The sequence below is a fragment of the Notolepis coatsorum genome (genome assembly GCF_963971535.1).
Source record: "Notolepis coatsorum genome assembly, chromosome: 18".
In the NCBI taxonomy this organism is placed as follows: Eukaryota; Metazoa; Chordata; class Actinopteri; order Aulopiformes; family Paralepididae; genus Notolepis; species Notolepis coatsorum.
In genome coordinates this window covers 12,904,131-12,918,530 of record NC_140182.1, presented here as the reverse complement: position 1 = coordinate 12,918,530, position 14,400 = coordinate 12,904,131, and the positions used below count along the sequence as shown (strand labels likewise).

Here is a 14,400-nt window from a genome sequence, read left to right as displayed (position 1 = left end):
AAGTAACCACCCATTCACTTGAATTGAATTGTTCTGACAATGAGCTGCACAAAATGCAGCTTCTATTGAAAATGATAGCGATCAGTAGGCGTTTCCGGTTTATTGATCACTTTATTGTTTATCTGTATCTCCGCTGATGATAGCGGTGCATGTTTTCATGGCGCACTGCAGAGTGAGAACCACGGATCTATTATTTGTCTTATCATAATCATCATCATCATCAAGTTGCTGTTGTTTGAAGTTGCAATCAAATCAGTTGTTATGGTGTTATTGCTCGTTGATGTTAATTTAGGAGGACATAAGAGCAGTGCTTTCAATCACAGTTTCATTATTGCCTTAAGAATGTCTAGAGAAAGATTAGGCATTGTCAAAACTATTGAAATACCAATGTGACAAATGATGGAACTATGGCTCAGTGCGTTCAGTCGTGTTGCACATGGCTTTAATATCACATGACGGAAGAATGAAATGTTCCTGTCTGCCTTGTGTGGAACATTGTGTAATTCCAGCACTGTACATAGCCATCACCACCAACAATAACATCAACCCATCCATCTACACTCACTACACACACACATCCACATGCACACACTCACTCACATTAACACTCACCTTAGACACTTTAAACACTTTAACACTACATCATATTTATCTATTTATTAATTAAAGGTATTTGCACTACATCATCCATACCTCATTTTGCATCTTGCCTTTAAAAAAAAAAAGTGTTTGTTACCTCATCATTGTCTGCATTTTTACTTCATTGTACTTAGGTTGTACTTTAGTTTGTATATATATTTGTATAGTGTTGGGACTTATTCCTCTTTTACTTACTTTTTTACTGTATGAAGCACATTCTCAGGGGTTCATACAGAACCAAGCATTTCACTGTAATGTACATGTACCGTCGTATACACGTGTGACAAATAAAAGCCAACTTGAATAACCCTAACCTATCAATACAGACCTGCACGTTACCCTTCCATCAACACAGACCTGCCAAAACAAAGTCTACAAACGTCAGTTTTTTTTTCTGGAAAATATGCACGATTATGAGTGATAAGATCTTTGTGTCGCAAACAGTGAGACGGTTTTGGTGGTTCCCGTCTGTCTCTCTCTCTCAGACCCCCGTGACCCTGGTCTGTCTCCGTCTCTCTCAGATCCCTGTCCTGGTCCGTCTCTGTCTCGGGGGAGGAGTGTCATGGCGGAACCCGACTACCTGGAGGGAGACTGTGATGAGCTCATCAAACCCAAGAAGCTGATCAACCCAGTGAAGACGTCTCGTAACCATCAGGACCTGCACAGAGAACTGCTGCTGAACCAGAAGAGGTAAGGACACTGCCTGTCTCTCTCTCTCTATCTCTGTCTGTCTGCCTGTCTCTCTCTCTCTCTGTCTGTCTGTCTGTCTCTCTGTCTCTCTTATCTGTGTCTCTCTGCCTGTCTCTATCTGTCTGTCTCTCTGTCTCTCTGCCTCTATCTGTCTCCATCTCTCTCTGCCTGTCTCTCTCTGTCTGTCTCTCTTTCTGTCTCTCTGCCTGTCTCTCTTTTATCTGTGTCTCTCTATCTGTCTCTCTGCCTGTCTCTCTCTTATCTGTGTCTCTGCCTGTCTCTGTCTGTCTCTCTCTGTCTCTATCTCTCTCTATCTCCGTCTGTCTCTGTCTCTTTCTGTCTCGCTGTCTATGTCTCCATCTCTCTTTATCTCTGTCTGTCTCCATCTCTCTCTCTGTCTCGCTCCATCTCTCTCTTTCTGTCTCTCTCCATCTCTCTCTGTCTGTCTCTCTCTCTTTCTCTCTGTCTATCTCTCCATCTCTCTCTTTCTATCTCTCTCTGTCTCTCTTTCCCTCTCTATGTCAATTCAATTCAATTCAATTCAAATGGGCTTTATTGACATGGGAAACATACGTTTACATTGCCAAAGCCAAACAAAACAAAACAAACCAAAACAATCAAACAGAGAAAACAAAAGAAATCAGTACATTACAGACGGAATTTCTTGTACAGTCTTTATGGTGGTTGTATTCCGCTGGATGTCCTTTTCTTGTCACAGCAGCTCACAAATCTTGCTGCTGTGTTTGCACATTCTTGTATTTCTCCCAGTAGGTATGGGAGTTTTGAGTTATTGTCCATGTTTTCAAAGTCTCTTTGGGTGTTTGCAATTTGTGGGAAGTATATGTCTCTGATGTCTTGGTATAGTGGGCAGGTTGTTAAGAAGTGGAGCTCGGTTTCCACCTCGTCTTGTGTGCAGTGGGTGCACAGTCTGTCTTCTCTTGGGAGCCAGGTCTGCCTATGGCGGCCTTTCTCAATGGCTAGGCTGTGCTCGCTGAGTCTGTACCTAGTCAAGGATCTTCTTAGTTTTGGGTCAGTCACAGTGCTCAGGTATTCTGCCACTGTGTACTCTCTGTTTAGGGCCAAATAGCATTTCAATTTGCTCTGGTTTTGGGTTGTTTCTTTCCAATGTGTCAGATAGTTTTCTTTTTGTTTTCTTATAATTTGATTTAGTCCAGTTTCAAGTTTCTTTAATAGTTGTCATACAGAAGTACAGAATACTTTTGTACAAAATGCTTCTTACTGTTGCGCTCCAGAGACTGTGCAAGACAAGATAAGTATGAAATAAAAACATAGTAAAATTAGAAGTAAAAAAAGAGGTCACAGTGTTCAGTTTAGACATATGTACAATGTTCGATGCAGAATAGACGTAGTTACCATACAATATACAATACTGTGCAGTGTACTAATATACAATACTATATAGTGCAAGGCAGAAATGGAGAAATGGGACGAGGTGCAATTTAGGTACAATTCACAGTAGAGTTGTTCCGATACCGATACTGGTATCGGAAAAGCCGCCGATACTGGCTAAAATGCTGGTATCGGTATCGGCGAGTACCCTCTAATGCTGCGCTCCGATACCATATGACGTAATTTATCAACAACACTGTGGTCTGTTGAGTAAGCATTATAAAACAAACGTGTGCTTAATCGATTAAAGTGTCAATGCCATTTGTCATTTTAACAGCAGATACTTTCTTAAATGTCATCGTCCCGACAGAGCGGTGTTGACGGCGAGCTCATGGGTTCGCTTGGTGGCTGGTGTTATTAGCATTGAACGGCTAACCGAAAGCTAGCTTTAACATTACCTTGGCTAAAGTTGGGGCTATTCATATAATCCAGCAATAATGGCTGCAGACCTGCAAGCAAAGTACAGCAAGTTGGCAAAGGAGTATTCCAAGTTAAATCACAATGTCACCAGTAACGTTACAGTCTTCTATGGTCTTCCCATATACCGGTAGCTCATGCTAGCTAACGGTAACGTTGTCATTGCACAATTGCACGTCGCGTACACAATTAATGACATGTTGCGGACAGCCATATCGGCGACAATGTTTAGCTTTTAGTGCCAAATGATAAGAGTCTGAGGCGGAGTCTCAAAAGAGAATGTTGAATATTTATTGTGCAAAAATCAAAACAGATCCGACTGCTACTGAACGGAGCCTTGTAGACAGACTGAGTAGGGTATATCTGCAGAGCCAGTGGGTAGCGAGTGCAGCAACGTATAATGTCCGTGTGGATCATTGGAGTAGGGTATATCTGCAGTGCTGAAGCCCCATACTCATTGATTAATGATACTAATACAAATCTATACAATCACCTGTTGTTGAATAAATACCATTACTTTCTAGTTATGACTAAAAAACAGTATATATAAAACAGTATTTGTTAAAAAAAAAATATTTATAAAAAATTTATATAATATCGTTTTTTTTTTTTTTTTATGTATGCACTGGTATCGGATAAGTATCGGTATCGGCCGATACCCAAAGCTTAGGTATCGGAATCGGATCGGAAAGGAAAAAATGGTATCGGAACATCTCTAATTCACAGTAGGTGTACGAGTTGTAGTGCAAATCCTTTATCAATAAATATAAAGTGTAAGTGTGTTTGTGTGATCTAAAGTGTGGAGAGTGGGTGCTGCAGTGTGTTGTTTGTTTGAGTGAGTGAGTGTGTGCGTGTGGGTGTGTGTGCTGTGTGCATTTGATGGTTGTTGCATAGTGATTATTGTTCGTTTAGCGATTATTGTTCGTTTAGCAGCCTGATCGCCTGGGGATAGAAGCTTCTTCTGAGTCTTTCTGTGCTCGCCTTAAGACTCCGGTATCGCTTGCCTGACCGCAGCAGTTCAAAGAGGCAGTTGTTCGGGTGGCTCGAGTCCTTAATAATTCTCTTAGCCTTCCCCTTGCACCGCTTGATGTAAATGTTCTGGAGGGTGGGAAGCCCCCCTCCAATTGTGCGTTCGGCTGAACGTGTCACTCTTTGTAGTCTGCTACGGTCTTGTGCAGTGCTATTCCCAAACCAGGAGGTGATGTTGCCGGTCAGGATGCTCTCTATTGTACATGAGTAGAAGTTCCTAAGGATCTTCTGACTGACTTGGAACTTCCTTAGGCGCCTGAGGAAGTAGAGGCGTTGTCGTGCCTTCTTCACAACACTGTCAATGTGTGTGGTCCATGTCAAGTCCTCGGATATGTGGGCGCCGAGGTACTTGAAACTGTTCACTCTCTCAACCGGTGCCCCGTCGATGCTGAGGGGGCTGTAGTCCTTGACCCCCGACCTCCTGAAGTCCACAATCATCTCTTTTGTTTTGCTGACGTTCAGGGAGAGGCAGTTCTCCTGACACCACTGTGACAGGTTCTCTACCTCTTCCAGGTAGGCCCTTTCGTCGTTGGCAGAGATCAGGCCCACCACTACTGTGTCATCAGCAAATTTGATGATGGTGTTGTTGTTCCGCTGTGCTACGCAGTCATGTGTGTACAGGGAGTAGAGGAGGGGGCTCAGAACACAGCCCTGGGGGGCCCCTATGTTGAGCGTGATGGATGAGGAGGTGCAGTTGCCGGCTCTTACCACCTGGGGTCTGCCCGTCAGGAAGTCCAAGACCCACTGGCACAGGTCATTAACCACAGACTCATACATTTCCTCACAAACAACAATACCTTGAGCAAATCACAGATTGGCTTCCTACCAAATCACCGTACAACAGACCACATTCTCACCCTCAGCACCCTAATCGACAACCAAATAAATAAAAATAAAAGCAAAGTATACTCCTGTTTCGTTGACTTCCAAAAAGCATTTGACTCAATTTGGCACGAGGGTCTGCTGTACAAACTGTTAGATAGTGGCATTGGAGGGAAAACCTACGACCTCATAAAGTCAATGTACACCAACAACACATGTGCTGTGAGGATTGAGGGAAAACACACAGACTTCTTCCCTCAACGCCGTGGGGTTAGACAGGGGTGCAGTTTGAGTCCAACCCTCTTCAACATATACATAAATGAACTGGCAAAAACATTGGAACAAACTGCAGCACCTGGCCTCCCCCTAGCAGACACAGAAGTCAAATGCCTACTGTTCGCAGATGACCTGGTGCTGCTGTCCCCAACTAAAGAAGGGCTACAACAGCACCTTGACCTTCTGCACAAATTCTCCCAGACATGGGCACTGACAGTAAACCTAAACAAAACTAAAATTATGATATTCCAAAAAAGACACAGCCTACAACCAGTGTGGTTTCTGTCTGGTGGCTCTGCTTGTGTTTGTGAGCAGAGTCCCAGAACCATCTGGCTGAGTGGGCATCTATCGAGGGTCTCTCTGTGGGTGAGGGCTATGTTGTGGAGTATGTCTGGGTCGCTTTCTTTTAGGTGGTTGTGGAATTTGAATGCTCTTTTTTGAATTTTGATGATTAGTGGGTATCTTCCTAGTTCTGCTCTGCATGCATTATTTGGCGTTTTCCGTTGGGTGCGCAGAATGGATTTGCAAAATTCTGCATGCAGAGTCTCAGTTGGGTGTTTGTCCCATTTGGTGAAGTCTTGGTTTGCAAGTGGGCCCCAGACTTCACAACCATATAGGGAAATCGGTTCTATGACGGAGTCTAATATTTTGAGCCAGATTTTGATTGGAATGTCTAACTTGATGTTCCTTTTTATGGCATAGAAAGCCCTTCTTGCTTTGTCTCTCAGGTCGTTCACAGCTTGATTGAAGTTCCCTGTAGCACTGATGTTTAGGCCGAGATATGTGTAGTTTTTTGTGTGTTCTAGGGAAATTGTGTCTAGGAGGAATTTGTGTTTTTGTTGTTGTAGGCTGTCTTTTTTGGAATATCATAATTTTAGTTTTGTTTAGGTTTACTGTCAGTGCCCATGTCTGGGAGAATTTGTGCAGAAGGTCAAGGTGCTGTTGTAGCCCTTCTTTAGTTGGGGACAGCAGCACCAGGTCATCTGCGAACAGTAGGCATTTGACTTCTGTGTCTGCTAGGGGGAGGCCAGGTGCTGCAGTTTGTTCCAATGTTTTTGCCAGTTCATTTATGTATATGTTGAAGAGGGTTGGACTCAAACTGCACCCCTGTCTAACCCCACGGCGTTGAGGGAAGAAGTCTGTGTGTTTTCCCTCAATCCTCACAGCACATGTGTTGTTGGTGTACATTGACTTTATGAGGTCGTAGGTTTTCCCTCCAATGCCACTATCTAACAGTTTGTACAGCAGACCCTCGTGCCAAATTGAGTCAAATGCTTTTTGGAAGTCAACGAAACAGGAGTATACTTTGCTTTTATTTTTATTTATTTGGTTGTCGATTAGGGTGCTGAGGGTGAGAATGTGGTCTGTTGTACGGTGATTTGGTAGGAAGCCAATCTGTGATTTGCTCAAGGTATTGTTGTTTGTGAGGAAATGTATGAGTCTGTGGTTAATGATCATACAGAGGATTTTTCCAAGGTTGCTGTTGACACAGATCCCACGGTAATTGTTTGGGTCGTATTTGTCTCCCTTTTTGTGGAGCGGTGTTATGAGTCCTTGGTTCCAGATATTGGGGAAGATCCCGGAGCTAAGGACAATGTTAAGGAGTTTTAGTATAGCCAATTGGAATTTGGAGTCTGTGAATATGATCATTTCATTTAGGATACCATCCGCTCCGCAGGCCTTCTTGGTTTTAAGTGATTTTATTTTGTCCTGTAGTTCTTGTAGTGTAATTGGGGAGTCTAGCGGGTTCTGGTAGTCTTTTATGGTTGACTCCAGGCTTTGTAGTTTATCTTGTATGTGTTTTTGCTGTTCATTTTTTTGTATTGGGCTAAAGAGATTGGAGAAGTGGTTTACCCATACATCTCCATTTTGGATGGGTAGCTCCTCGTGGTGTACTTTGTTCAGTTTGTTCCAGTTCTCCCAGAAGTTATTTGTTTTTATGGACTCCTCTATATCTTTTAGCTGGTTTCTGACATGTTGGTCCCTTTTTTTTCTGACTGTTTTTGTAATGTTTCAGTGTTTCACTGTATTGGAGACGTGTGTTCTGGTTGTCTGGGTCTCTGTGTTTTTGGTTTGATAGGTTCCTTAATTTCTTCCTGAGATTTTTACAATCATTATCATACCATTTGTCATACATATTTTTATTTTTCCTCGCTTTCCTATTTGAGGCCTTTAGGTTGGATAAGGAAGCTGTAAGGTCAAATATGTTATTGAGGTTTTCTACCGCCCCGTTTACACTTTTGCTGTTGTGTTGGAAGTTTTTTCCTAGGAATTGCTCTAATTTGGATTGGACTTTTTGTAGCTTGATAGCGGATTGGAATGCTTCCATACTACTTTCCTTCCATTTGTAGTGTTTTTTAATAGTGTGTAGTTTGTTTGGTTTTGGTATGTCCTGGTTGGGTGTTGATCTATTCAGGTAGATAGTGGTTTTGCTGTGGTCTGACAGGGGTGTTTGCTGGCTGACTGTGAACGCTCTGAGAGACTCTAGGCTGAGGTCAGTGATAAAATAGTCTACTGTACTGTTACCCAGAGATGAGCTATATGTGTACCTACCATAAGTGTCCCCTCGGAGCCTACCGTTAAATATGTACAGTCCCAGCGAGCGACAGAGCTGTATAAGTTGTGACCCATGTTTATTTGTTGTTTGGTCATAGTTCTTTCTGGGGGGGCATATTTGGGAGGGGATGTTTCCACCTCCTGGTAGGTGGTGTCAGGTTCTCGTCCTGTCCTGGCATTGAGGTCCCCACAGACTATAATGTGACCGCAAGCCTGGAACTGGTTGATTTCGTCTTGTAGGATTAGGAACATGTCTTCCTTGTAGTATGGGGATTCAATTGGGGGGATGTATGTGGCACACAGGTAGATATCTTTCTCGGTTGATGTAAGTTCCTTATTTATTTTTAACCAGATGAAAAAAGCTCCAGTTTTGATTAGCTTTATGGAGTGGGTTAGTTCTGATTTGTACCATATTAGCATGCCTCCAGAGTCTCTCCCCTGTTTGACCCCTGTTAGCTTGGTGGATGGTACCAACAGCTCTCTGTAGTTTGCAGGGCAGCCAGTAGGACTATTTCCTCTGTGCCATGTCTCTTGTAGGACCATGATGTCTGTGTTTGACATTTCTGTGGTAAAGTCTGGGTTTCTGCTCTTAGTTCCAAGGGCAGTTGACCTCGGACCTTGTATATTCCAGCTTGAAATGGTAAAAGATTTGTATTCCATTATTACAGTGTTATATTCCAGTGGTTGCTGATCATCTGATGCACGGTCAGCTCCCCGGGTGGAGATCTGTCATGGGGTTGACCTGTACATTTGTGTGGTATGGGGTTGGTGGTGGCATGTGCTGTGTGTATGTGTGTTGTGGGGTTGGCAGGATATGCATTGGCTGGGGGGGGGGTCTGCAGGAGGGGGGCAGGTCGAAACTGGGCAGCCTGTGCATATGTTTGATGCGTTCTTTGCAGGTCGGGCGTGGACCTGGCCTGGGGTGCAGGGTGGTCTCTGTTTGTAGCCTGTTGTTCTCTAGGTGCAAAAGGTCTTCTGGGTGTAGCTCTGGGTGGGGTGTTCATCCCTCTGTTGCTCTTGTAGGATGTGGTAGGGCTACGGTTTAGTGCGACGTCTTTCAGGGTCTTTGCGAAGTTAGGGACTGCTCTTTTGAGGATGTGAACATCGTCATGCAGGCTGTACAGGTCTATGGTGGGGTGAGCTGCCATGTAGACGTTTTTCTTCATTGCACATTTTCTGGAGATGTGTGCATTAATACTTTGTATGAAGTCTGTGTAGTAATCCCATCTGGGTAGCAGTGCCGAGATTACTACTTTTGCTTTGGGAAATGTTGACATGGCTTTTTCAACTACTTCCATGACAGATTTGGTCATCTCCTCCTCTGTCTGCGTTCTCAAGTTGTTTGTGCCTGTGTGTATTATGATGTGGCTGGGGGATCCCAGGTTTTCTTCTGTCAGTAGTTCTATAGCCCGATAGGTATTCTGGCACTTTATCTTCTTAACTCTGTGGTTTGGGAAGAGTTTTCCTTCTTCTACGTATCTCCCGTTTGAGTCCACGAGGAGTACAATCTGTGGACCTTCTTGAGGTCTGGTGGGTGATGTTGGACGTGGGGTGTCTTGAGTTTCTGTTGTTGTTTGTTGGTTGTTCTCATCTTCATGATCATCATGAATTACTGTCTCTGTTTTATGGGGCTGTTCGGTGGTCAGGTCTGGTTTGGCTGTTGACGTCTCTTTGAGGTTTTGCATTTCCTGCCTGATTAGATTGATGTCTTTCGACACCGCTTCCACTTTACCCATGGATGTCCGCATTTCTGTCGACTCCAATTTGGCTGTTTGCATCTCTTCTTTGAGTTTTTTCAGCTCCAGCCTGAGTTCATTGTTCTGTTTCGACACCTCTTCTATTCTGTCCATGTGTGTTTTCACCAAGGTCCAGAGAGCAGGCAGGGAGTCTTTTCGCTCTGTGTTGGGGGGGCGGGGTCTGTAATTTTTTGCTCGATTTCCACTTGTTTGCGTTCTATCTTTGAAAACATGTCCTTCATTTGTTTTATCTCGGTGAAGCAGCAATGGTCTGTTGTGGGTGGGTCTTCACTGCTTATTTTCTTTAGTGCCGTTTCTCTGATTCTGGGGAAGTCTTTCTCAAAGGGACTTGTGTTGCCCTGAATCACTATCATTCCTGTATGATAGAAGTTTGCAACTGTTTGGTTCTCCCCTGTGTCTATTTCCAGTGTTTGTGAGACACTATTTCCCTTTTTTGTAGCAGAGGGATGATGCTCTAGTGTGGCCGCGTGCCATGCCGTATAGTCTTCAGTGTAGAAAATGAGGTTAGATTTGCGTCCAGTGCATTCAAAGTCTGCAAATAGTTTATTTGGCTTGCTCTTTAAAAAATCTTCTTTGAATTTCTTCTTTTCTGCTTTGTTCTTCATGTCTTCTGGGTACAGCACTTTGGGGACTTGCGTTTGGCCCTTATTTGCATTTGAATCAGGGAGCGTGTGGCTCAGATTCCATTGTTGAGGGTTGAAGAACTTCACACCTCTATGTCCTTGCCTGTCAAGGAGTCTGGTTATATCCAGTTTACCAGTTTGTACTTTGTAGATGTTTTAGCTCAAATGTCTGACTAAAATGTCAGTATTATTCAGTTTTTGGTTTGAGGTAGGCCTCTCTCAGTCCAGGTACTTACTCTGTTATAACTCCAACAAAGCAACAAAGCAACAAAACACTGGTCCTTGAGTTTGCCCCTGTGATCATATGACCTTTCCGGTCAATTAGTCCAAAAACAGGTCTTAATTCCAGATTGGTGTGAAAATTATGAGATTGGTATAATCCTCTCTAGCTCCTTGTGTAGAGATATCCAGGTATATTCCAGGTATATTCCTATTTGAGTGTATTTTTCCTATATATCCTATTTGAGTAGGAGTAGGAGCAGGAGCTCTTGAAAGACACAACCTCTCGCCTCGAACTCTCTCTCTCTGTCTCTCTCTGTCTCTGTCTCTCTCTGTCTGTCTGTTTTTTTCTCTCTCTGTCTCTCTCTTTCCCTCTCTCTGTCTGTTTGTCTCTCTCTTTGTCTGTCTCTTTCTCTCTGTCCGTCTCTCTCTTTCTCTCCACCTGTCTCTCTCTCTCTTTCTCTCGCTGTCTTCTCCCTCTCTCTTTCTCTCTTGCTGTCTTCTCTCACTCTTTCTCTTGCTGTCTTTTCCCTCTCCCTTTCTCTTGCTGTCTTCTCCTCTCTCTTTCTCTCTTGCTGTCTTCTCCCTCTCCCTTTCTCTCTTGCTGTCTTCTCCCTCTCTCTTTCTCTCTTGCTGTCTTCTCTCACTCTTTCTCTCTTGCTGTCTTTTCCCTCTCCCTTTCTCTCTTGCTGTCTTCTCCTTCTCTTGACTCCCTCTCTCTTTCTCGCTTGCTGTCTTCTCCTTCTCTTGACTCCCTCTCTTTCTCGCTTGCTGTCTTCTCCTTCTCTTGACTCCCTCTCTCTTTCTCTCTTGCTGTCTTCTCCCTCTCTCTTTCTCTCTTGCTGTCTTCTCCCCCTCTCTTTCTCTCTGGCTGTCTTCTCCCCCTCTCTTTCTCTCTTGCTGTCTTCTCCCCCTCTCTTTCTCTCTTGCTGACCCTGACTAACCCTGACCCTAACACTAGACACATGTTAGACAGCAGGCAGACCACAGCCTCCACACCATCCCAGTTCAGTTAGTGATGCTTCTAATTAGTGAGACTGACTTATTTAATAATAACTTTCCATCATCGCCGCCTGATTAGCGTGATCCGCACAGACTGTAGTAGATCTCTGGGATCCCTAACCCTAACTCTAACCTTTCCCCTAACCCTAACTCTAACTCTCACCCTATCTCTATCTCTGGGATCCCTAACCCTAACTCTAACTCTCACCCTATCTCTATCTCTGGGATCCCTAACCCTAACTCTAACTCTCACCCTATCTCTATCTCTGGGATCCCTAACCCTGACTCTAACCTTTCCCCTAACCCTGACTCTAACTCTCACCCTATCTCTGTCTTGGGGATCCCTAACCCTGACCCAAGAGGTGCTTAAGCAGTATGATTTAAAGCTCAATTCATGAAACTTTAATGGGAGCTATTATATAAAACCTTTAGTGCAGTGCTGCTCTGTCACAAACTTATGTAAAGGAAATGTAGAATGATGATAGCAGTCGTGTCATGCCCCCCCCCCCCCACACACACACACACACACTGCCTCTTTGAACTGCTGCGGTCAGGCAAGCCATACCGGAGTCTTAAGGCGAGCACAGAAAGACTCAGAAGAAGCTTCTATCCCCAGGCCATCAGGCTGCTAAACGAACAATAAACACTATGCAACAACCATCAAATGCACACAGCACACACACCCACACGCACACACTCACTTAAACCACACAAACACACTTTATATTTATTGATAAAGGATTTGCACTACAACTCGTACACCTACTGTAAATTGTACCTAAATTGCACCTCATCCCATTTCTGCCTTGCACTATATAGTATTGTATATTAGTACACTGCATAGTATTGTATATTATATGGTAACTCAGTTACGTCTATTCTGCATCGAACATTGTACATATGTCTATACCAGCGTTTCCGTTAGAACATATTCGTGCCGGTCTGGGTGTCCTGCAAGATTTCTATCACCGGACATATTCGAGATATTCCGGTCAGAGTTTTAAACAGCAGTCTATTATAATCACATTTTTATGAGCTAACGAATTCCGTTATAATTGGACATGTGTATTAATTACATCAAGCGAAGAATGAGAAATTGATTTGCAGAATCAAATTACTATCTCTCGCCTCTCAAGTTAGTGCGATACGCTACCAGCATCAAGCTCCCGCCCTGCAGGCTTGCGCTGCAGCAGCTGTCACACGCACCCCCAAATGAATCTCGAGTAGACATCGCTTCACCTCGTTGTATCAGACACGCCACACATATCATAATGTTCAACTTCACACACAGCAAACTGTAGTTGATCATCACATTGCCTCGTTTGCTAGCTCGTCGCCACATGCAGAGAGGACGAGCCAGTGGAGCCACATGCGTGTAACGCATTTGTTAATTTCATTATAGGTTATAGCCTACATTTAGTTATAATCAATAATATGCATTACTATGTGACACGGCAGTCAACCAACAGTTGCATATGATTAAAAATGTCAACACTCACTCACCCCGTCTCTCGTTGTTTGTGCCTATCCGTTTTGTACCTGCGACGGCTGCGAGAACAGCGACTTTAGTTGCTGGTTCGACTTGTGTGTGTCATGTTAGTGTGGTCATGTCAGTGATGTCAGTTTTTATGAATGAACGTTGTATGGTCCGTTTTGTGTTTGTTTTATGTTAGGACTACGGGTGGAAATTAGCCCTGTGCTATTCCCGGCATATTTACGTCCTTATCATGCTGTGATGTTATGCATACACATGTAAATGATGTTCATTAATTTGCATTGTCCTTAATAAACAAATCTTAAATCTTAATAGATCCCCATTGGAACAGGCGAGGCTCGCAACGGTAGCAGCAGACTGGGGATGCTCTTTGTGGTTCAATCAATAAATTAATAGTAAAAGTACGCTCGACATTTTTGTTTCTTTTCCGCGGGAGCCACCACGGAGCGTCAGCGGTCTCTGTGACTTCAAGTTCAGAAGACTCATCTTCGTTGTCATTATTAGACCTGCTTGTGCTTGGTTTCATGAAATATTTACTAAGCTTAGCTTGTTTCGCCATCTCTCTCTCTTCCTCGTATACCTGTTTGTCGTTATGGTGGCCAGCGCGTGCAGGCTCAAAAAAAAGAAAAATAAGTTTCACATCTGAGCGGCGCCATCCTATCAGAGTGAAGCAACAATTAAACTGAAAATGGAATTATTGTTTCGTTCATCGCATAGGCTATTTAATTTTAGCCGATTTTAATACAATTAAAATAATAAAATTGTGCTTAGAGGAATTATTTTCACCGGACATTAAGACCGGAGATATTTAAATATTCGGACTTCAACATATTTTGCCGGTCAAATACCGGTAATTACCGGCTAACGGAAACGCTGGTCTATACTGAACACTGTGACCTCATTTTTTTTACTTTTAATTTACATGCTATACTATGTTATTTTATTTCATACTTATCTTGTCTTGCACAGTCTCTGGAGCGTAACAGTAAGAAGCATTTTGTATAAAAGTATTCTGTACTTCTGTATGACAACTATTAAAGAAACTTGAACTTGAAACTTGAAACACATGCACACTATAAATATTAATATTAGCGTGCAAGAGTCACAACAACTCTCAAGAACTAGAGGTCGGAAACGTACCATCTATCTGTGTGTGTGTGTGTGTGTGTGTGTGTGTGTGTGTACCAGGTTACCATGGCTCAGAGGTGTGTGTGTGTGTGTACCAGGTTACCATGGCTCAGAGGTGTGTGTGTGTGTGTGTGTGTGTATGTGTGTGTGTGTGTGTGTAATAATAATAAATCAAATTTCTATACCGCCTTTCATGAAACCCAAGGTCGCTTTACAATCAAGAGGGCTAGGGAAATGGGGCAGCAGGGGAAAAGGGAAAAAAGGGGAGGATGAGGGCAGGTAAGGGATAATGAACCTAATCTAATCTAAACTAACTAATGGGGAAAAGCCTTGGTGA

The 14,400-nt window shown here is 43.4% G+C and overlaps 2 protein-coding genes across 3 annotated transcripts in view; both read left to right on the top strand.

Moving 5' to 3' along the window:
- LOC311245231 (uncharacterized protein) overlaps nucleotides 1-14,400 on the top strand; it is a 459,760-nt gene that overhangs the window by 305,259 nt on the left and 140,101 nt on the right. The window lies entirely within an intron of this gene.
- The window catches only part of fam107b (family with sequence similarity 107 member B), a 77,092-nt gene that overhangs the window by 51,430 nt on the left and 11,262 nt on the right, over nucleotides 1-14,400 (top strand). For both annotated transcript variants that reach the window (XM_084334282.1, XM_084334281.1), the window contains exon 2: nucleotides 1,161-1,329. In XM_084334282.1, the coding sequence (XP_084190408.1) occupies nucleotides 1,202-1,329 (128 nt within the window). In that variant the 5' untranslated portion in view covers nucleotides 1,161-1,201. The remainder of the gene's footprint in view (nucleotides 1-1,160; nucleotides 1,330-14,400) is intronic.